General features: G+C 42.6%; 1 protein-coding gene across 4 annotated transcripts in view; it reads left to right on the top strand.

Moving 5' to 3' along the window:
• CACNA2D3 (calcium voltage-gated channel auxiliary subunit alpha2delta 3) overlaps positions 1–22758 on the top strand; it is a 790850-nt gene that overhangs the window by 611116 nt on the left and 156976 nt on the right. For all 4 annotated transcript variants that reach the window (XM_036219353.1, XM_036219351.1, XM_016156350.2 and 1 more), the window contains 6 exons: positions 6954–7037; positions 15068–15139; positions 15395–15456; positions 16840–16907; positions 20717–20762; positions 20922–21019. In XM_036219353.1, the coding sequence (XP_036075246.1) occupies positions 6954–7037; positions 15068–15139; positions 15395–15456; positions 16840–16907; positions 20717–20762; positions 20922–21019 (430 nt within the window). The remainder of the gene's footprint in view (positions 1–6953; positions 7038–15067; positions 15140–15394; positions 15457–16839; positions 16908–20716; positions 20763–20921; positions 21020–22758) is intronic.

The following is a 22758-nucleotide window of genomic DNA, read 5'->3' as shown; positions in this document are numbered from 1 at the left end:
ACAGAGGCATGAATGGCCGGCCAGTGGGATTGGACTTGGCAGAGTGGTTCTGCCACCATTAGCATGCCTGCTCTGCGCCGTCCCACCAGTAGTTGGCGTCTGGGCTAAGGACCTGCGTTCGTGAGGAGGCAATGTCTAGGGTGGTGGTACAAAGGGTAGTGAAGCCTGAGGGCTCAGAAACCAGGCAGGATTGGTTTGAATCTTGATTCCAGTGCTTATTAGCATGTCACCAAGTGACCTGCGCCCCTGGGCTCTGTATTTTCCTTTCTGGGAAGTGATTATCTCTCCCTTGGAGTTGTGAGAATTTAACAAAGTATTCATAGAGCCTAGCACAGTGCCTGGCACCAGAAACACTCTCCATGAAAATGATAGGAGGCAAGGGCAGGAAATGTTTACTTTTTTTTTTTTCTACTAAAGACGATGACTTACAAAGCAGAGCAGATTGGTTACTACATTTTATAAATTGCTTGTTGGAGAAACAATAAATTTAGAAAACAGAAAGCAGCAACTATTCAAAGTATTTACCCTTTGGGAAAGATAGACTATCAGTTATCGAGTGATAATCCCTGTATTATGGTGGTGAGGGCAATATTTTTTTTTTCATTTCTTATACTTTTCATTATTTTCCAAATTTTCTACAATGAGCAGTTGTTACATGGATAATAATAATTTTTAAAAAGCCTTAAAGAACAGCAAACACTCAAGCTGTTTAGGTAGTAGCCAGCAGAGCAGTGACTGATAATAGCCCTGGGAGCCCCTTTCCCTAGGGTCCCCTCCTCTGAGCCTGGACATGCTTTGATAGTCATAAACCATGATTTGTAAATTCTAGGGGAAAAGACCATCGCTTTGTCACAGGTCTGTTTGGCCACCTGGCCAGGGAGCCCTGTTCTTGTTAAGAACTTTCCCTTTGACTTTTAGAAGAATTGGCCACCAAGCCAGGTTGAATTGCCTCTTTAAAGGATTGAAACTATTAATAAACAACTGTACTCTTAAGACCCATTTTAACTTGTGAGTGTACTCCCTAGGGATGAGCTCGGTGAGGCAGGTGCTGCCCTATCTCATAAGCCATTAAGAATATCACCAGTTATAGTGCTAGCCAAGTGGACATGTTCTCAAGCTCTGCTTGTCAGTGGTCCCCAGCCTTTTTTTGGCACCAGGGGCTAGAGCTCCTATGAGAATCTAATGCCTGATGATCTGAGGTGGAGCTGAGGCGGTGATGCTAATGCTGGGGAGCAGCTGCAAATACAGATAAAGCTTCACTTGCTCACCTGCCACTCACCTCCTGCTGTGTGGCCTGGTTTCTAACAGGCCACAGACTGGCATCAGTGTGTGGCCCAGGGTTTGGGGACCCCTGTGTTACGTCATGCTCTGTGATCAGCCATGATTGTATCCATTTGCTTCTCACTGTAGCCTCGTGAGCTGAAATCTATTCCCTTCATCCTATAGACACACAAGTGCATGCTAGCCCTAGAGGAGCACACAGTCTATAGGTAGAAACCTGATTAGAGTCTGAGCCTGACTCTGGGGCCCTGCCTTTTAACCACTCTCTTAACTGGCCTGACTCACTGGTGGTGAATTGTGATCTGCAACTTGAGAGCAGGAGATTATCCTTCCCCGACAGTTTCTCCAGGCTTTCCCAAGGCTCGCCTGGGCCTGCCTCAGGGCCCGGTAAATATTCAGTGTCCACCAACATTTGGGGTGTGCGGGTAAACAAATGAGCATAAAGGGAATTAATGGATGAAAGAAGGAAGGAAGGAAGTGTCCAATGGCCATTTGGCCCTACTCTCGTGTGCGTGGGGGAGAGAAGACGTGCCTTCTTTCCTCCTCCTGGAATGACCACTTCAGCCTTTCTGACAAGAGGAGGCCAGGACCTCGGGGGATGTGGCCAAGGTGTTCACCAGCTGCAGACCATGGCTGCCCTGGGAGAGAAACATCTGCCCAGACAATCTTTGGCTCCCTGCCTCCAGCCACACCCCTTCTGCAGATGGCATTAGCTCTGGGCAGCAAGGCTTCTTCCTCTCCAGTTGTGGCCTCCCACCCCCATCTCCTCTCTTCCTGTTGGCAGCAGGGAGCAGCACGTACAGTTTATCAATTATTAACACACACAATATTCGTTTCACAGAGGCTGCATGGATGTGTGTAGCCGATTTCCTCTGGCCCTTCCCAAAAGAACACAGAGAAAGCAAAGGCATCCTGGGTTCTTCAAACCAACACAAACATCACCTTAGCCCATCCCAAAGTTGGTCTGCAGGTAACATAAGAGGGTCCTCACATCCGGACAATCAAACACTGCCAGGAAGGCTCTTATGCATGCACCCGGATGGTTCCAGCTTAGTCCTCAGATAGGTGCCCTTCTTGTCCCATCCTCCTAGGCCACAGGCGGATTTGTGTTCACCACATATGGCCTTTATTTAAAACTCCACCTCAAAGTATTTCATAGCACAGAATATCTTTCCTTATTAAATTCTCCCTCACATATTTTTTTCATAAAACAGGCACCAAAAACTACAAACCTACCTGTGGCTCTCAAAGTATCTGTTTATAAACCTTTGGAAACCGTTTGCAATTCGTTAATCACATTTTCAAAGGAAGTTACAGATTACAGATACACTAACAAATGCCATATACGATGCCTCGGCCCCAGTAACAAGATCCTCACGCAGGGGAAGAGGGTATGGGGCTAGTAGACCTGGGCTTTGTCCCAGGCCAAATCCCATGGGAGAGGAGAGACCTGGCCTCTGGTTCAGAGATTTGAGAATTTAGTTCTTCTTCTGTCACTCACATTCTGTGGCCACACTTATGTCCTCTGTAGGGGAAAACAGGTACAGGGGATCAGCCATGCTCAAACGCAGTATTTTTCTTGGTTATTAGTGAGGTATTTTGCAAATCACATGTTCCTAAATAATCATTAAAGTACCAAAGTTTGTGAACATTTCACTTAAAATGTATTTTTAAAGTAGTTCATTGAAAAAGAAAAAATATGTAAAGGCACTAAATATATACAAGTAAGAACTCTGTTGACTACTTAGGCTTGAAATCCAATCCAGCTTAAAAAAAAAAAAAAAACCTTAAAAAAGAGAAGGGGAGTAATGAAGCAAAAATGGATTGGTACATGAAATGTCCAAAAGTATGGAGATTTCAGGCACAGCTTGATTCGGGTGTGCACACCATATTTTCAGTACTCCCTTCATATCTGTTCTCTGCCTCCTCTGTCTGGCTACATTCTAAGCAAGGCCCCCTCCAGTAGTGGTAGAGGTGGCCAAGAAGAGCTCAAGTTCACATCATATAGTAACCTTAGTGATGCTCGTGGATGGAGAGCCTTTTTTTCTGGATAGATCCAGAAAAGCATCACAGATGGAGTCTCATTTGGGTTGGTGTGAGTTATATCCCCAACCCTGAACCAATCACTGGCCAGTAGATCACTGGGTCTTCCTCACCTGCTCAGGTCACTTGCCTACCTCGGAACCAGGAGTGGTCGTACCTTTACTAGAACTGTATTGAGAGTGGGGTCCAAGGTGTTCTCTATAGGAAAACAAAAATGACTACCATGGAAAATGTGGGGAATGGGCAATGATAATCCATAGCACAGGTATCTTTCTAAAGCAGGTGTAATCTCTAGTTGTTGATGTGTTTCTTACTGGGAAAAAAAGGTAAAAGTAGATTTAGGGTCATTATGCTAGAGTTTACTCATCCCCCTCAACCTGTTTTATATATACAACAGCCTACTGACTTTTCCTTTTCTCACCCAAATGAATCACTCTGCTACATTACTACATACATTGTAAAGGAGCTCACTTCTTAATAAAGACCCAAATAGAAAGTGTTTCACATACCTATTTAAGTAGACATTGTGTCGGGTATTCTTCTAAGATGGAGTTCCAGAGAGAATATTCCCAGCCCTGTCTATTTCAATGAAATTAAATTACAGACTTTCAGGAATATGGTGGCTTATTGATCAGTATGCTGGGAAATCTTACTTTCCCTCACTCTAATCTCTCCAAGTTACTTGAAGACCAATAGTGTAATGTACTGCATTTCTTGAGTGGTTATAAAAAAAAAAAATGAAGGAAGACATTTAGGAATGGTCAGGAGTCAAGGATTCACAGCAAATTCACTTTTGCCAGATGCCATCTTAAAGGACTTGAGTTCCTTAGCACAAGTATACATTTTTTGTGTTTGTCAGGAGAGTCTTGAGTCCCAACTTGGTAATGAGTACACAACTCTTGGTGTGTAAGATGCACACTGGAAGAAGACATATGTTTGTGATTGTCTGACTCCATCTTTTTCAAGAAACATCTCCTACCTGCATACAGTTTGTGGAATAGTGACCTTCAAATTTATTGAATGGGTCTCCTTCATTTCAAGGAAACGAGGTATTAGTAAATTGTATACAATGAGCCTGTCTTTTCTCCAAGAAGGTCACAGCTCTCAGTAATCATGCTAGTTACACATTAAGTGTTTATTTTTTTGCCTGGACATGCACTTGCCACTTTACATACAGTGTCTGCTTAATCCTCTCAACCTACCTTGGCTGTGGAGGTGCTCTTGTTTTTCACATTTTGCAGCTGAGACAAAGGAGGTTTAGAGAGGCTTGGTGCCTCCCTCGGTCACATACCGAGCAAGTGACAGGATCACTGTGCTCTTTTCTTCTAACAAAGACAAGTGAACACTTTTCCTAAGGTCAAAGGAATATTTGGTGGTCTGGAATTTGGGGTCTTTCTAAATTTTTTTAACAATAGTTGAAATAACATGAGACTTAGCTATAAAACGTTGGTCAGAGGCTATACCCCGCCCCCATACTGGCTAGATGATCTTATCTAACTTGTTATTTAGTTTTTATTTAACTCGTTAGAGTCTATTTTCCCACATGCATGATGGGAAATAAATTCACCATATAGAGGCAGAAGTAAGGGTGATAACCTGCAAGTAAGTCCTTGAGAAAGAATGAAGCACTGTTTAATTGACTTTATTCTTAGTACCTTGAACCTACTAGATGTCCAATAAATGTAGGTGAAATAAATGAATGAAGGAGCATTTTTGAAGGCACCAAGGAAGAACTTCCATCAAAAAGACAATGTAGACCTAGCATTAGGCTACCCAAGAAATAGTGAAAGTTCTGCCTTTAACAATCAGAAGCTGTGCCGCATGAACTTCTGGGGTGCCTACTGGCTCTCAGTAATAGTTCTTACTAAAATGGGACTTGGGAGCCATTAGCACAGGTAACGGTGGTCCAAGAATGTCTGACCATAGCTCCTCATGGGGTAATTGTGAGTCTGAGCATTGTGTGCCCACCCTCCCCCATCACTCCTCCTCACTGTGAGACTCTGGAGACAACCCCACCGACCCCGTTCCTGTTCCTCCCACTCAGCCAGCCTGGCTCTCATGAGGACCAGAGCTTCCACGTATACACGAACTTTCCATCACAGCGTCCAACTGAGAATCTGCTATCATTTACAGCAGCTTCTGAGGGAACCACTTCCCTTCTTCATCTGGAGTGGATCCGAGGTCATAAGACTGACTGAATGATTTAATTGGAAACCTTAGAGAAGAGAGTGGAAGGGTGGTCGACCAGGCGTGGTCAGGCCCGCTGCCCCTTAGAGGCGAGGCAGCCCTCCTGGGTATTGGGAGGAGGAGTGGATAGTCTCCAGTGTACCTCGTGGTTCCTGAAAGACAATCAAAATGCGGAAGAGAAGAAGGCGGGAAAAACCACCTGGCTCTGTTTGGCTCTACAGTGATTCACTGTCTGGCCTCTCTCCCCTGGATTTCACTGGGGGCCAGTTTAGACCTGTTTGGTTCAACAGACTGGCAGCGATTTTCTCCTTCACATCTGGTGTGCCTTCAGCACCTGTCTCCGTAGTAGCCAGGTAGAGTCCAAAATGGCAACCCATGGTTTGGGGATCTTAAAGCACTTAGAACAAGGATGTATCTCACATAGACCCTTACTGATTAAATCAGAAAATGACTAGTTTTGAGACAAAAGCAAAAAAGAAAAAACTGTACATATATTCTTTTCCATTATGCCATTAGCCATATCGAATGAACTTGTAAAGAGGTTGCTTCTCCTTAGCCTGCAGTAGAGGGCAGACTTTCCTACATTATAAACACCCCAACAGCCAACATTAAAGGCTCAAGACACAGGAACATCCAGACACATGAACGTCCGGTTGATAAAATGGTAGGCTTGCAGGGTAACTAACACCAGTGATTTAGGAGGAAAAAAAACCAGAATGACTTCCCCAGTTATTTATGCGCTCATCAGCTTTTCCAGAGAAATGCCCTAATGGCCATTAAATCTGGCAGGGATTCACAATACCCACGTCTACTCTGGGTAAAGCAGCATTCCCTGCTCAGAACTGCTGTGGCCAGTGTGATAGCAGGTAGGAGGCTCTGTGTGTCTGCAAAACATTACCAGGATGTTAAACCCAACTGCAGAGATCAGTGCTTTTGTTGCCTCGCCAAGGAGTATGGAGTACATTTGAGACAGGAGGTAGGGGTGGGAGAACTATAAAACATAGAGCAATACCACCAGGTATTTGGTAAGCATATATGTAAGGCACCCTTTTCTGTGTTATGAAGGGGAGGGTGGGATTAAAGCTTTGGAGTAGAGGGAAAGGCTCTCTCCTATCCCACGCACATACCATCCCAGGAGGGGAAAAACTGCTTTGCATCTGGCATGTCTAGAGACAAGGAGTCTACTAGGTAAATTCCTCTCAAGCAAAGAGTTGACTGTATATTCTCCTAGCTCAGAGCAAATATTTACAGGCATCTGGCTTCAGCTTTCCTGCTGTTACAATCTGTAGGACTGCCACCCAGCTGGGCCTCTCGCTGATCTCCCTCTGTTCATAGTCTCCATCCTCAAAACAGGACCTGGGAGGATAAAGGTGGCCCCGGCTGGTGATCTCATTGAAATGTTTTATTTCTTTGTCTCCTTTATATGTCTCTTCCCCTGCCAGTATGAAGAAGGGAAAAAGCGACGGAAACCTAACTATAGTAGTGTTGACCTCTCCGAGGTGGAATGGGAAGACAGAGATGATGTGGTAAGTGCTTTGTTTTCAAACCTGGTGAGGAAGGAGCTCCACGGTACTCACTTCTGTACCTGGAGGCGGCCCTAAGAGCCAGCCAAGAGGCCTTCCAGAGGGACACCTGGCCACCAGAGGGACATGGAGACAATGAATCCTTTTACTAAGTTTGGAGTTTTATAACTGTCCTGCTGGTCAGATCATATGCAGACATGCCAGCCACCCCGCCCGCCTAGTGCAGTCTGCAGAAACCATCCCCTGGGGGGCTCTGGTCCCTTCTGTAACTGATTAATCCAGACTCCTCTTCAGTACCATTGATGGGACCTGCCACTGTCAGGGGAGCCTGGCTGTGGCTCTGCCCTGTGCAGAGTCAAGGCCAGAATTCACCTGTCAGGATTTCATGGGCACAGCTCATGTTTTTGAAGGGCAAACCAGGACTGCTTGATTTGCTGCACACTTTCTTGGACAGTAACAGTTTCTCCTTCCCCGGCCACACGGCAATAGCGCACGTGCATGTTGTCTACACAGATTCAGCCTCCGGTGCCGTCTCAAAAACTTTCCACAACTTAACTCCATCGGCTTTCTTGATACTTCCTCATTAAATCAGATTTGTTAGACATGGCTTCTATGGGGGCCAAAAACAGTCAATAGTTTCCTCCCACCTTCTAAGTCTTCTAGCTAGACTAATAATCAAATCAACAGAGACAGTAACAGGAGAAAATTGAAGTTTTAATACACGTGTATGGGGAATTCACATAAGCATAAAATCCCAAAGCTAGTGATTCAACATTGGGTGTAGAAGACATTTTAGACAAAAAAAATAAAGGGAGGAGGATGGGGTCTTAGATTTCAGAAGTGAGAATGGGCAATCTACAGGTAGTTGAGGAAGACCAGGAAATACATGGCAGGAAAATCCTTGCTGGCCAACCCAGAAAAAATGGGACGCAGGGGCATCTAGCTAACAGCCTCGGAGTCTTCCTCACCAACACTAGGGTGAAGATTCTTAAGGCGATTAAGCACAGGCTCCCTTTCCTCAACAGATTTCTCTGAATCTCTTGGGCAGGAAGTTGGGAGGGTCAATATCCCAGAAGTCAGCTTCAGAGTGGCAAATTTTTGATCCTTTCACTGCCTTTGTGTGAAACCATGCAGACGGTCCTTAGTTAAATCATAACTACCCAGATGTTTCTGTCTGGATCCTTGCTCTTTGCTTTCTCTACATTACCTCTGTGCCAAGGCCATGTTCCTCTGCCCACGTCCTCCTTGATTTGTCTGGGTCCTTTCTTAAATTTTATCGTCGAGTCAGCATTGTTTCCATCCCTCACTCTGTCCTGCTTTCTGAAGGGATGCCAAGGGGGACCATTTGAAGTCCCCCGGCCGGGTTCTTATGCCTTCCAGAAGCATGGCCAGCTTTGCACTTCTCTCACTGTAGCTTTTCTTCTCCTCATATTCTCTGCTTCTTGGAGATCCCAGCTAGCATTTCTCTGATTTTCTTTCTTGCCTGTAAAATACAAAAATCATATCTATTTCAGAAGTTTAACCTATTTCCTTCTTTATCTGTACTGAGCCTTTTTAAACCCAAGTTCAGACAAAATAACTTTGCCATTTGATAAGAAACTACTTCCTCATCTGTACTCTTTGGCTCACACGCCAGTGGCCTGGTAGCATGTCAGCTCAATGGCCTGGTAGAGTTTTATATTTTCTTGTTCTTTAAACATTGTCATCAGGATTCATGTCAGGTTCTTCGGATTGTGCTACCTGACCTTCTCATACCAAGAAACAGACCAGCCCGGTTGTGAGTTGCACAGCTCAAGCATTAGCCTGCCTGGCTTCCAACCGGCTGTTGGCTGGCTGTGGGTCTTGGGCAAGCAATTATTCTTTTTCAGGTAAAATGATGATGGTAACAATAGTACCTACTTCACAGACCTGTTTTGAATATTCAGTGTGTTAATATATTGAAAGACATAAAAGCGTTTACATTGTGAGGGCGTGGTGAGCATTCTGTGAGCGGTAGTCATTATCAGCATTAGTCTCACCATCAACAGTTGTCAGATGACCTTCTCATTAATGAACATCCTGTGGACTTACGGTTGCTAAATTGTCCCATGAATCTTTGAAGGGTACATTTCATTGTGTTCCTTTTTCTTCCATTTTCACTTTATTCATTGCTTTTTTTTTTTGACTTCACTAGACTTTTTTGTTTTTTAAGGGATATTGAACCTTTTCAACATCCTCCTCATCGCTTCGTCTTTTCCATTTTAGTTACTATAGAAGGCAAGCTTGATTTTGCTCATTCTTACTTCAGGGTCCCCACATCCAAGAAGCCTTCCCTCTGCTAGTTAATGCTCAGCTGACACTCACTTCTCCTTTGCCTGTTACTTGCAGAGATTTATTATGTGGGCTTGATCTAGTCATTATCTGTGCTCCAGTTAATATTCCGTGAGGTAATAGCTCCTTTTACTAATAATGGTTTGGAAACACTTTTCATTTCATTGCCCTGTCTTTCTTTCTCATCGGAGCTGCAGAGCATCAGATTCTCAGCCTCATGCGCATGCATTTCATCTTCAACTGACTCATAAGACTGGCTTCTGGTGTCCACCTGCAGAATTCCCACCTTTTCAGCAAGTCCAATGCTCCTGTTCTGTACATGTCAGTCTCTGGTTGTCTCTTTGGTTTGGGTCTCTGTCTTGTTGTCTTGGGAACATTATACATTCGAAATGTGAATTCCTTCATTATCAACAAGTTTGATTGGGAAAACCCACTTCATGATATCTCTCCTAGGGATTTGCACTCCATTGACTGGAGAATTTTGGAGTCTATATAGAGCATCTTTGTGAAGTCTACACAGGATCTCATATGGCCAGTATATCTGCCATAGAGGTTTGCATGTAAGTAGCAGAGGACAGGCTTTAGGTCAAGATCTGGGAAAGACCAGGCAAGCAGAAGTCTTTGAAGAAGAAGCCACATGGGTCTTCCCAGCTGCAAAGAATTTCTCAGAAGGAGCACCCTGCTTCTCTTGGCAGCTAGGCTGTTGTTGAATTTAATGATTATATTTATAACATAGACCCTGTGTGCTTCCAAAAAAGATGTGAAGTCACATATACTATTAAAAGACATGCAAAATAGACTGGTTAAAATTAAAATAAGAACTAAAGAAAAAAATCAGATATCATTTAGAGAAATATGGGTGGGATTACTGACTCCAGGATGAGTCAGGCATCATGTTAACAATACAATGAGTAGGACAGATCTGTTGGGGACCCTGACGCATTCATAGCCCAGTCTGAATCACTGGTATTGATCACCTCTTAGAAGGAATAAATGTCTTTAAAATGGTGTTTATCCTCTGTTTATAAAGTCCCAGAGATGGCTGAAGGAATTAAGAATGATTTTTGTCTTATTCCTATTATATTCTACTCATTCCTACACTTTCTTCCATGGACACTGTTATTTCTATAAACAGAAAAAAAGCTAATATAAATAATAACTACCACACATTGAATTCTTTCCCTATGCCAGTTCTGATCTAAATGCTATCTATGGGTGAACTTATTTATTCTTCACAACGATCCTGCAAAGTTGGTGCTATTCTCATTTTACAGGTAAGGAAACTGAAGCAGAGAATTGCTGTAATGGGTCAAGAGCACTGTGTAGATTCCAACTCATGCCAAAGCTCTTGACCACATTAGTATGCCTTAGAAAGAGCTCTTGAGTCCAAGAGTCCATGAAGACTCTGTATATCATTGTATATGTGTTATGCTCCTCTGAGGGGTGGAGAGAAGATGGGTTGTGTCTAGCACATAGCTGCTAAACAAATGCTTGTCACGTGGTGTTGCGAATACAGCATCAAATTCTGCCTCCAGTCCAACTGAAATCCCTTGTGTTATAGTTTAAACCCTTTTTCTACTGCCCTCTAGTCAACTTACTTTCTTCTTACCTGGGATAAATCTGGTGGAAGGATTCCTCTGAGTCATTTCTTTTCAAAATCCTATAAACCTTTTCTCCGAGGGCATATTTCTGAGACCTTGGCCATTTAGTTTGTTCCTCTTTACACCCATTTTAGTATCTCTGCAGCTCATGCTTGAGCCCTGGGTTCCCAAACCAAGCCCAGCTTACCTGCCACCTAAGAGCACAGGCTGAAGAGAGAGAGAGAGAGCGCGCGCGAGCTTTAGACAGAGACAGACAGGATTTATTGTATAAGTGCTCTATGCCAAGTCTGTTTTCATATTCTGATTGAAAGCTCATTTGGGAATAACAGACCTGTTTATCTACTGCTTCTTCCTTTCCCTTTAATCTATTGGCTTGGCCAGGGTTGCGTGTCATTAGGGACTTGGAAGTGCGTGTTGCTTATTCACCAGAAAAAGTGAGACTCATATTCTGATGCCTGTAATGAACCATTAGGAGAATAAGCTATCATTACATAATTCTACACAAAACCTAAGGTGATCAACGGATTTCTGGGGAAAGCTTCCTTAATGAACTCTAACGTGAGAGGAGAGCTGCAGGTTCACAGTAGAACCAGAAGCATGGCCACCAGCTAGAATGGTCATTAGTAAAGTGGGTGCTTTGAATGGTCAGTGAAGCTGCTTTAGCTTCAGGGTGCAGATGAGAGAGACAGACTCACTGGGGGGCCTGGGAAGCATACCTGATCTGGATAACGTAATGCTCAGGGGAAGGAAGATGGTTCCTGGAGACCCGGGAGCCTGATCACAGTCTCCAGATTAATGTTTTCAGCCTGAAGAGGTTTAATCTTCATTTTATCAACCGCACTGTGGTGCAAACTGCTTTAACGTCCACTGCGTTAAATACTTCCAGATGTTTGATAACTGATAGGGGAAGATAAAGGTATATCACTGATGTTTTAATTTGCCTTTCTTTGACTATGTGTTAAGTCGAACATCTGCATATGTGATTTTTTTTTTGATGACTACATAATATTCTAACATTTGAGCACACCTAAACTTAGTTGGAGATTTTCCTTTGCCAGACCCTTTTCATGTCTCCAGTTGCCCATTTCTGTAATCCTGGCAGTGACAGGTTCTGGAAACATTCGGACAGCTCTGAGAAGCCCCGACGATCATGCCTTTCCTGCCCCACACCAGGACCAGCAGCCTTGTCACTCCCCACCACTGTCCCCTCTACCTCGGGCACCATCTTGGAACCCAGACCCAAGGGCTGGTGGAGCCATCGACATACCGAAGGACTTGAGGCAAAATGCCTTCCTTCACAAGCCTCACTCTCCCCAGATGGAAGAGTCACATTTCTAGACTGCTGCAGCCTCACAGTGCTATACTCTCACCAGTCTATGGAAAAAGCACCAAAGCCCCTTCCATACTCTGACAGTGGGGACAGAAAACCACATTCCCATCAGCCTCAGACCATAGGACCTAGAGCTTATGAGAGAGCCTAATGGGACATTAACAGCTCAGGCTATTGCATGGTCAATGTTTAAAACTTTTTCTTTGATTAAAAATAATAAAAAATAACAAGACATCATTTTAATATTAATACTACAAAGCACTACAAAGCATGATATTAATGCTTTGAATTTGTCCAAATACTTTCTCTCATTTGGAAAGAAGAAACAGGACAGGGGACAGGGGCTCAGGGGACAGAGGACCTATGTGACCTTAGGCAAGTGTCTTAACTTTGTGCCTCAGTTCCCACCTGCTTTAAAACAGGGTTAATAATGGTACCTTAGGGGGTGATTTTGAGAGTTTTAAGACCTGTGCCTGGCACATAGTAGGAGCTCAGATATGTCAGTATTAACCAAACTTCGTAAGAATCTGATAAGCAGTTTATACCATATCTGACAGGATCCCTGGGGTCTGGAAGTCCTCATTCATGAACATTTTTGATGGAATGAATGAAAGATGAAAAAATTGAGCTACAGAGAAGTCATAGGACAGTGGTATGTGTCATTGGTAAAACTTGAAACTTGATCCTTGATATCCTGGATTACTTCTCTTTACCTTGGACTGCCTCTTTTTAAGTCTGTGCTAACCCAGAGGTGGTTAAGAGCAGCAGTTTTCAACCTGAGAAGTTAGGGGAGAGTCACAAAATCCATTTAGTTGTTCATGCCCAGCATTAAAGGCAATGAAGTCTATTAAGATAAGAGATATCAAAGGGCATCATCAGAGAAACTGCATTTCTTATGTGGCTCATAGTCAAAAAAGTTTGGAAAACATTGGTTTAGAGCCTGGGCATCTGTGTCAAGCAAACTCGAGTTTGAATCCTGATTCATTAAGTTGTCGAAAGGGGTCTAACAGTAAGGAAAAGCGAGGAGGATGATAATGAAGGGGATGCTGCTGATAGAGGGCAGCTAACATTCATCAAATGCTTACAGAGTACCCAGCACTCTTGTAAATATTAGCTCCTCTAGTCCGCACTGCAACTCTGTGAGATGGGTGCTGTCACTAGTTCCATTTTGCAGAGAAACGGGCACAGAAAGGGTAGGTGATTCGTTTGCTATCACAGAGCTCTGGCTCGAGAGTCTATTTCTTAACCACAGTGCTATCCTTCCTGCCTCTTAAGTAGGTTTTCAGAAAGTGTTACTTGTTTTTATTATTATTGAAGAAAAAGGGAAGACTAGATAAGTCATCAAAGCATTTGCCTCTAGAAGGCATCGGCGACCCTGGCCTCGAATCCCCCATGCTGTTTGTTCTGTGCTACTGCGAGTCGGGGGTGGGGTGGCACGGAGGAGGCATGGAGAGGCTTACCTAATCTCTGACTTGCTCAGGGAATGTGAGAGGGGAAGGTCCCAAATGGCTTTAGGCAGGCACCAGAAAGAGGAAAAATGAAAACCATGTTAAAGATAAATCGAGCCGTTCTTAAAAGTTAGAAAGTAGACTTAATTAGGACCAGCTCTCTCCATCCAAAACCACAAAAGTTAAAATGGGAAAATATTTCCAGAAATGCCCATTATGTGTTGTTAAAAAATATCTAGAGTAAAATATATGTTTTATTTTATACATGCCTCCAGCTAAAAATTATGCTTTTACTCTCTCTCACAGAAAATGGGAATGTGAACCCAAATCTAGACAACCCCGAATCAAATTTAGGTTGCTTGCAAGCATTGCAGTTTTCTATCGGCCAGATCTTATTCAAGCTCCTCAAAGAAGAAAAGAGGAGGAAAGGATTTAAAAAAAAAAAAAAAAAAAAAAAAAAGCACGGGGCTGGGAAAGAGCTTTTTCCTGACAGGCTGTGGCATGTCAGCGTTTGCTCCTATTCCATTAAATGGCCTTCTCTGTCGTCCCCCATTGGTGCCCATGACGGCACATCTTTCATCACTGTGTCTGCTGTCCTTCTCTGAACTCACGGAAGGGCCATATGTAATTGGAAGAGGTCAGCCAGGGGTGGGGGCAGGGAGGCAGGCTCACCATTCTAAATGGGACCTCCAAAAATCAGATACAGGGTCGCCCTGTTCACTGCCCGTCAGCATCAGCAAGGCCATTAATTGGCCCTGATTTCTTGGAGAGTATTCAAGGATGATTCATGCTATGAAAAGCTAATCCCCTTCTAAATGGTTGGCCTTTTGTTGTTGTTGTTGTTTTTAACTACTGTGTAGGAAAATGTCTTTAACTTGATTAAGTTTTGAAAATGATTTCTCTGTGACAAACCAATACTCTTTGAAATGTAACTTGTCCCCAGAGACTTCCTTGCTTCCTGAGTGTTTTCTCTGGTTGCTGGGGGTTTATTCTCTGACTGTTAGGATTCATCAACATTGCACTGGCTTTCTTGTTATTGTTGCCCTGAGGTTTATGCGAGCACCTCAAATTGAAATTGAAAGTCATTTGTTAATTGTAGGTAGCCTCTCTCCCCTGTACAGCAGCCATCGATTATTTATTCTTCTTTAGCCCTGTTTTAGAGATCTGAGTGCAATATGCAGACCTACTGCAAAAGGACCCAAGATTTAATGGGAAATAGTCCACCCTTATCACATCTGCACTTTGCCAAGCCACCAAATGTGCCTCTGAGCTGGAGGATGCAAGGTGTCCAGATGACATGATAACTCAGGGAAGAACTAACACCGTTTTCTTTTATCATTTTAGTTGAGAAACGCCATGGTAAATCGAAAGACTGGGAAGTTTTCCATGGAAGTGAAGAAGACAGTGGACAAAGGGGTACATTTTTCTCAAACATTCTTGCTGCCTAATTTAAAACAAACCACTGTGAAAAATTAGCTTTGAAAGCTCTATCTGGAATAAATATCTTTCGCTGAGATCATTTTTCTCTTGTCTTTACTTATCTCAAACAAGATTCATGTAGTACTGTTAACCTGATCATAGTGTGTCCATTTATTTTTATTTATTTCTGAAAACTTCACCTAGCAGACTAACCATGTTTTCTTTTCTCTACGACTTTTTTTTTCAATCTAGAAACGGGTTTTGGTGATGACAAATGACTACTATTATACAGACATCAAGGGTACTCCTTTCAGGTAGAGCTGACCATAATACATGGACATTCCATCAGACCCATCAGTTGTGTTTGTACAAAACCTGCTGACACTCTCAGAGCTCATCATCTGAAGATAATCAAACACCCTGCCAAAAGGCTGGAAAGAGTGAGGAAGGGGCTTTTCCCAGGCTGCTTTTTTGTTGTTGTTGTTGTTTTCCAGAAGGGGGAAGATGGTTCAGGATCACGTAGGGGAACTCACTCAATTTGTCATGGCTTTGCATCTCATTACCAATAAAATAAGCTTCGGGGTTCCAACTACGGGGGAAAGTTAAGTTCGAGGGGTTTCAGGGTCTTTAAATATCTAACTTGCTGCCCAGTGAATTCCATTTCACCTTTTATTTCCATGACAAAAAAAAAAAAATTCTTCATACTGGGAGGTAGCATATCCATCCCCACATGTTGTGCTTCCATTTTAATTTTTCTGAACTGTCCTGTGCTTGTCTGCCTTTGAATCTTGTTATTTCTCTTTGTAACAGTCCTGAAAATGGCTTTGCTTCATTGCCTGCTTACAGATGTGTATGTGGCATTCTAAAGTCTCCCACTGCTATTAACTTAGTGTCATAATACCTTTTGTAAAAGTTATTTCAGTGGGGCTGCTTCATGTTCCTGAACTGGTGCCTCACAGAGCTAAGGAGGGAAATAATTTACCGACTATAGGTTAACCTGAAAAGTAAATGATGGCATTGTTATCATATACTGCCAGGGACCATGGGTGGATTTGATTTGGAACCACAGCAATCAAGGAAATACGGGACCACTAAATAGGTTTGCCAAGTGAAGAGACTGTGTTTTTAAACATATTCTCTTTAGACAGAAACAAAAAGGAGCTTAAATCAAGCCAGTGAGAGTGTGAAAAATCTATTAGACTAGGGAGAGGTTTGAGCAAAGAAGTTCACAGCACAGTAATGTGGCTACATTCAAATGGTGGTAGAAACTTTCCTTTATGTCCCTAAGAAGGGGTTAATTTTCCCGGGTCCCCACCTCTAAGGTCTGGAAAGACCCATCTGGCTGAGTGTAGGGTATGTAAGGTGGTATTGAAGTGCAGGGCTGGTGACCCTTTAAAGGGCATCCAAAGGAAGGACTTGCTAGAGGGCTAAGCAGTTTGCCACACCTCTTTAAAAACACAGGAGAGCAGCCAGTTGCTGCTGGCACTTCCAATCAGAAAAATTACTTTGAAGCAGCTGATTGAACCTAAGAAGAACCAACACCAACTATAATCAGTGGGGTTTTGAAAATAAACTGTTGGAAAAATTGTTTACAAAACATGAAATGGAAATGTGAAAAGGGAAAATAAAAAGTTAGCCCACAAGTCTATTCCAGTCGATGCCATGGATTTCAAGGTCTGCTTTGTCTCTCTGCACAGTTTAGGTGTGGCGCTCTCCAGAGGCCATGGGAAATATTTCTTCCGAGGGAATGTAACCGTTGAAGAAGGTAGGTGCTGCCTCGATCCATTTTCCTTTAGTGTGGGAAGGAAGCCCCAGAGACTGCCACTGGGTTAACTGAAGAACTTGCTCATCTGTCCAGCCCTCTACCCAATCCCTAAGCAGTTGACTCAACTAAGTGCTCACTTGATGATGCCTTGCTTTCCTGGACTGATTCAGAATGGTGGGAACCCCAACAAGCAGTGGTCTTCCATATGATTTCATTTATTTATATTCTGCTTTAATGCAGAGTTGTTGAGGCCACTCTGGAATCATCTGCTAACTATATTCTTCTCATCCATAAAAATCAGTACCAGGAATAAAACAAATTAGTGTAAAAATTCAAGCCAAGGGAAAAATTGAAAACAAAAATATGTGAGGCTTTGTCTTTTGTTTCGCTTGTGTTGTATGGCAGCTTGGGTCCAAAGGGAAGTATTTAAATGATGTACACAGGTTAGAGGAGTAAGCAGCACCTTGAAATTCCTAGATCGTCTTATCTTCATAAAGCTTCAGCGTAGCATAACCTCCTGGAAAATGGTAGCAGTTGTTACAGCTCTTTAAACTTTAAAGTTGCTGTCACATCCTTACCATACTTTTCAGCTCCCAACAACCCAGAGAAGTTACCTTTCTCCGTATCACTAGCTCATAGGGAGGATGGGGCTGGCCTCCAAAGTGCTTTGCTACCTGAGTAGACTTGAGTATGTCCCTTGCCCAATCTGAGTGTTAAATTTTGGACTTCCACAGAGAAGAGTTGGACCAGATTAGTATTCTTTCTAGGGAGTATGGCCAAGAGCAAGAAGGCCTGTTACAAGTCAGGTTTTAATTGGTTAGAGCTATCGGTCAGATGTATAGTAGAGAATGAAGAATGAGACTGGTTATACCTGGGATACCAAGTTCTTTAGACAGCCTTCTGGTTTATTACTGACTCTCCATGCATTTTTTTTTCTCCTAAGTGATTTTGTGATCTTAAGGAATAGGAAGGGAGAATGAAGGGGGTCATTTTGACCTGGGCAGAACCCATAACATGCCCACCGAAGAGCTAATCAATTGTGTGGCCTCTGTTCCCAGATACATGCAAGAATAAATAGGCAACATCTTCTTTTGGGAAAGATACTCAACAGGATGCATTCTCCAGGACCTTTTTTTTTTTTTTCTATTTTAGAATTTTCTGGCTGTATGAGCCATGTGTAGCTTTGTGAATATCACTGCCTGTGATGCCAGGAACTTTACATTCAAGCCATCTGAGGTCAAGCTGTGGAAATAGCCCATGGTCAGAACAATAAAAGGAAAGATTATTAATGGATTATTTGCCTCTCGTGTGCCCATACCTTTAGTCAATCCTCAATACATGGTCCTGGAAGTTGTTTTGCATTCTTTTGGATCATTTCTTTAGTCACTACCTTCTCCCTGTATGTTCCACAGCTGTTAGGCTGAGAGGTCACATAGAATTTCAGAGTTAACTGTAACTACCATGCAAGAAATTAATTTGAATCCTCAGCAAGGGGGAGAGTGTCTGGTTATCCACACAAATGAGGTCAGATCTTCCTCTCTCTGTTGGTCCTCTATAAATAAGAGGGCTTACGATCCTGCCAACTTCACTGAGTAACAGAGCCTGAGTAAGCTGCTTCCCCTAGGGCTAAATAGGAGAGGGTCTTGTCATCAATAAGAGCCAAGGCATGATTGTTGCTCTGTTCTGTTCGTGGAGAAGGAAGGGGTACCTCGGGAATGGCAACCACACTTCTGTAGGATCTTCCATGAGGAATTCTGACCCGGAGAATGTAGGCATTTTCAACATGCTTTGCCAATGCCAGATATTACAAATATGGTGAACAGGCAGACTTAGCTCAAAATGTAAGACGTCACCACTGAAGCCGAAGGCATGGGCTGTAGTTCTACCTGCTGAAATCACTCCTCTTCTGAATCTCCTTTACACTTGATTGTATCTTTTATATACATCGTATACAGTAATTGTTTCAGAAATTAGAGCTTATGTCATTTTTGTTAGCATTAGCAATCATCAGTAGATGATTTTGTTAGAAGGACCAAATAAGAGGTAAGAGAATTAGAAAACAATGAAATTTCTTTGATGCCCTAGGAACTCAGAGAGAAGCAATCAAAAAGATTCAAGGTCTCATTATAGGTCCTATGAAATATAGCCAGAGAGGGCTTTGTGCATGAAAGTTGACGAGAACAGAAACTAGAAAAATAGATAAAATTGACATCATTAACCCGATTTTACAGGAAGGTAAGATACCTCATGGGGGCCTTTGCACTTGCAATTCCTTTTGCCGTGAACATTTTCTCCCTAGTTGTCTACGCGGCTCTCTCCCTCACTTCCTTCAGGGTTTTGCTTAAAAGTTACTTTCTCAGTGAAGCCTTCCCTGACTTCCATAGTTAAAATCGCAACTTTCTTTCTCAACTTTTCCTGTCTCTTGACACTCCCTGTACTTCCATTCTCTCTTTTCCTTCATAGCCCTTACCACTAACTAATCTAGGTACTTTAATTTTTTTAATTATCTCTTTTCTGCTACTAGAAAGCAATCTTTAACTCACTACTATATTCTCAGGACCTGGAATAGTACTTTGCACAATAATACTGAGTCGATGCTCAACAGCTATGTAGAATGAAGGAAAGGAGGGAGGGAGGAAGGAGAGAAGGGAGAGTAAGGGAGGGAAGAACAGAGGACTGCTGGATGCATGGATTGTTGTAGGGACTAGCACTGTCCCATTTAATCCTCTCATGGAATCTATGAGTTAGGCATTATTACCTGCATTTTCTGGCTGATGTAACTCGAAGAGTTGAAGTGACATTTTCAAGATCATTCAACCAGTAGGTTGAATGTGGCTAGAAAATGGCCACTTGGATAATATGTGATGATATTCTAATTTATTTCCTACTTCCTGTAAAATCAAGCAGGAGTATGTGATGATAGGTCTAGTATTTTGCTATATTTTATACGTCTGTATTTGAGGAGGAAACTGTAATCCTGAGTGCAGTAAGATACTGTTGGTCATTTGGGAAACTCTGACATCCTAAAACAGGCTATCAGCGTCATAGGGGCCTATGAGGTTATCACTCAGAAGTGTATGTCTGCTGATGACCCATCAAAATGAAGTTAAAGGGAGATGCGAGGAAAGAGTGATTTCGCAGAGTTAAGTAAGGGTGATCTAGAGCAGTCTATAAAAACTCCCAAATTCGCTACTAGCCCTGTTCTCCTAGATGTCTTTATAGACTGATGACTCGTTTTTACTTGGGATTCTGTAGCTACTAGCAGTTTTTGCTGGTAGCTACAGAACAAAACAGTTGTGTATTGATAAATTCATATTATTCAACCTAGATTTTCACTGTAACAACCACATATCAATTAGAAACTATTATTATTCCTGCTTTGCACCTGAAGAGACTAATATTGAAAAAAATAAAATGATCTGCTAATGTCACCCCAGTTCCCAACTCAGGCTGCATAGGCCTCCAAAGTTAGCGTTTCTACCATCATGCTAAGCTTCTCTCCCATGACTCACTTGCGTATCATTTCTCTACAAGGAGTTAAGGCTTTCCAGAGGTACATGGCTAGGGAGGTTAGCAGGAGGGGCTGAGTGAGGTAGAAGTGGGAAGAGAGTTCTGCTTGGACAGAGAACTTGTTTGCTTTGTTTAGAGTCCCTTTTCCCAGGCAGATGTCTTTGGGATTGGTATCTACCCTTAACCACCCTGTAGCCTTGCCCTAGAACTTTTAAAGCACACGAGAGGATGCAGGGAAGGGTGGAGACTGTGCCCCACACATATGGCATTTAACTCATTAACTTTTCCTTGACCTCCAGGCCTACATGACTTAGAACACCCTGATGTGTCCTTGGCAGATGAATGGTAAGAATTAAACAGTCCTTCATCAGTATTGGTATTTGGTGCCCTCTTTGATTTCAAATTGTCTGTATTCTCTTGCCCAGTCCTCTTGGTTCAAAGGCGAAGGAATGTGATGCTATAAATATTTACATGCTCTTGTTTTGGGCCATGCCATGTTCTTAGGTCCTACTGCAACACAGACCTACACCCAGAGCACCGTCATCTGTCTCAATTAGAAGCTATTAAGCTGTATCTCAAAGGCAAAGAACCCCTGCTCCAATGTGAGTGTGCCTCCAAATGTGCGTTCTGTGTGCATGTGGCGGTGGTGGAAATGAACTTAAAACCACTCTTTGCCTCAGTTTTCAAGGGAAACTTTGCTTTATCGGAGATTACCATTCAGATTAAATCCAGTCAAATGTCTGCTTTCTGTGGAAATAGGAGGAAGAATGTGGGTTAGGGAGAGTCATACAGAATACCCAATCTTGGTTTAACCCTTTGCATTGGATTTGTCCCCCTTCTGAGCCATTTACTCAAAAGACTGAATAGGATGAAAATGTTACAGTGAGGAAGGGACTGTAAATATCCGCTCATCCAGGTCCCTCATTTTACAAATGAAAAGCCAGACTGGACAGACAGTCTCATTCAAGGCCATAAACTAGGGTTTCTGGTTCTCTCCAGAGTGGGTTTGCCACTGTGAACTGTTGTCTCTGGTGGGCTGTGATCTGCTGCCTCTCCTCCCACCAAGTGCCCTCTGAAGGAGCTCAAGGAGTCAGAATTGCCAGTTGGCTGCTGTGGAAGGGCTGGGAGAGCAGCAGCAGGCCTGCAGCTCACCTACTGTGGTATCAGACCCTGCAGTTAGCACAAGATAGTTGCACTAGTTAAAGAGGGCAGGGGGAGACTAACTAAGATGAGCATGGCACCTGTCTCTGTCCATAACAGATATCACTTAATCAGTGACATGAAATGTTCTTTATATATGTTACCTTATAGAATAACCACAGAAGCCCTGTGGGATGTGTAAGGAGGTTATCCAATTTCTAAACAGCATCTTCATGAAATGGATTAACTTTTTGGGGTATGCTCTGGCAGAGAAAGGATAGATGGGCGTCTATAAGCCTAATTTTTTATTTTGTTTGACCTTTTCAATGACATATTTCAAAACAAAAGTATAGAGATAATATTTTAAAAGCTTTTATATTTACCATCCAGCTTTATCAGGTCTTAATGTTTTGCCATACTTGCTTCAGGTACTTATTAAGGAGTGAAACATTACAGACAGCATTGAAGCCCCTGAGTGTCCTTGCCCAGTCTTATTTCCTTCCCAGAGAGAATTACCTTCCTATATTTATTCACCATACCCATACATTTTATACTATTTATACATATATCCATAAACAGTACATATTTATTTCTATTATTTTGTATATTATTACGTTTTTGAGATGTATTTGTACTGATCATTTAGCTCCAATGCATATGTTTGAATTACTATATGATATTCCTCTACGTGACTGTATCCCAGTTTATCCATTGTCTTTTTGGTGTTATTTTCAGTTTTTACTTTTATAACTAAGCTCCACTGTCTTCTTGGCCCCGAGCCAAGGGGAGAACTGACCCGCTCTGTGTGATAATTAGTTGCCCCCTTTCATGGGGTGATTGGAGGGCTCTAGAATGACTCTGTTAGACTAATGATATACCCCTGATTCTTCCAAGAGCTCTACCAAGAGATCCTTTGCATAGGGAATTATTTCTCCCACTAAAATGAAAAAAAAAAAATTTTTTTCTTAAATGAAATGAATCACAAATAAGAGAGTCCCGGGAGTTATAAAGTTATTATTTCCCTTTCCCATTCTTACAACCAATTGAAATCAGGGCCTTGAAGAATCACAGATTTTGATAGAGGACAGAAATGGCATGAGAAGAGCAAACATGCCTGCTGGTCTCCAAATCCCAGAGTTGGCATGAGGTCTATGGCATGAACTACTAGAGGGGAAGAGAAAGCAGAAAACCGAAGTGTACA

Source organism: Rousettus aegyptiacus, unplaced genomic scaffold (assembly GCF_014176215.1).
Source record: "Rousettus aegyptiacus isolate mRouAeg1 unplaced genomic scaffold, mRouAeg1.p scaffold_m13_p_4, whole genome shotgun sequence".
NCBI lineage: Eukaryota > Metazoa > Chordata > Mammalia > Chiroptera > Pteropodidae > Rousettus > Rousettus aegyptiacus.
The sequence above is the reverse complement of the archived record's forward strand: the minus strand, read 5'-3'. Positions and strand labels throughout refer to the sequence as shown.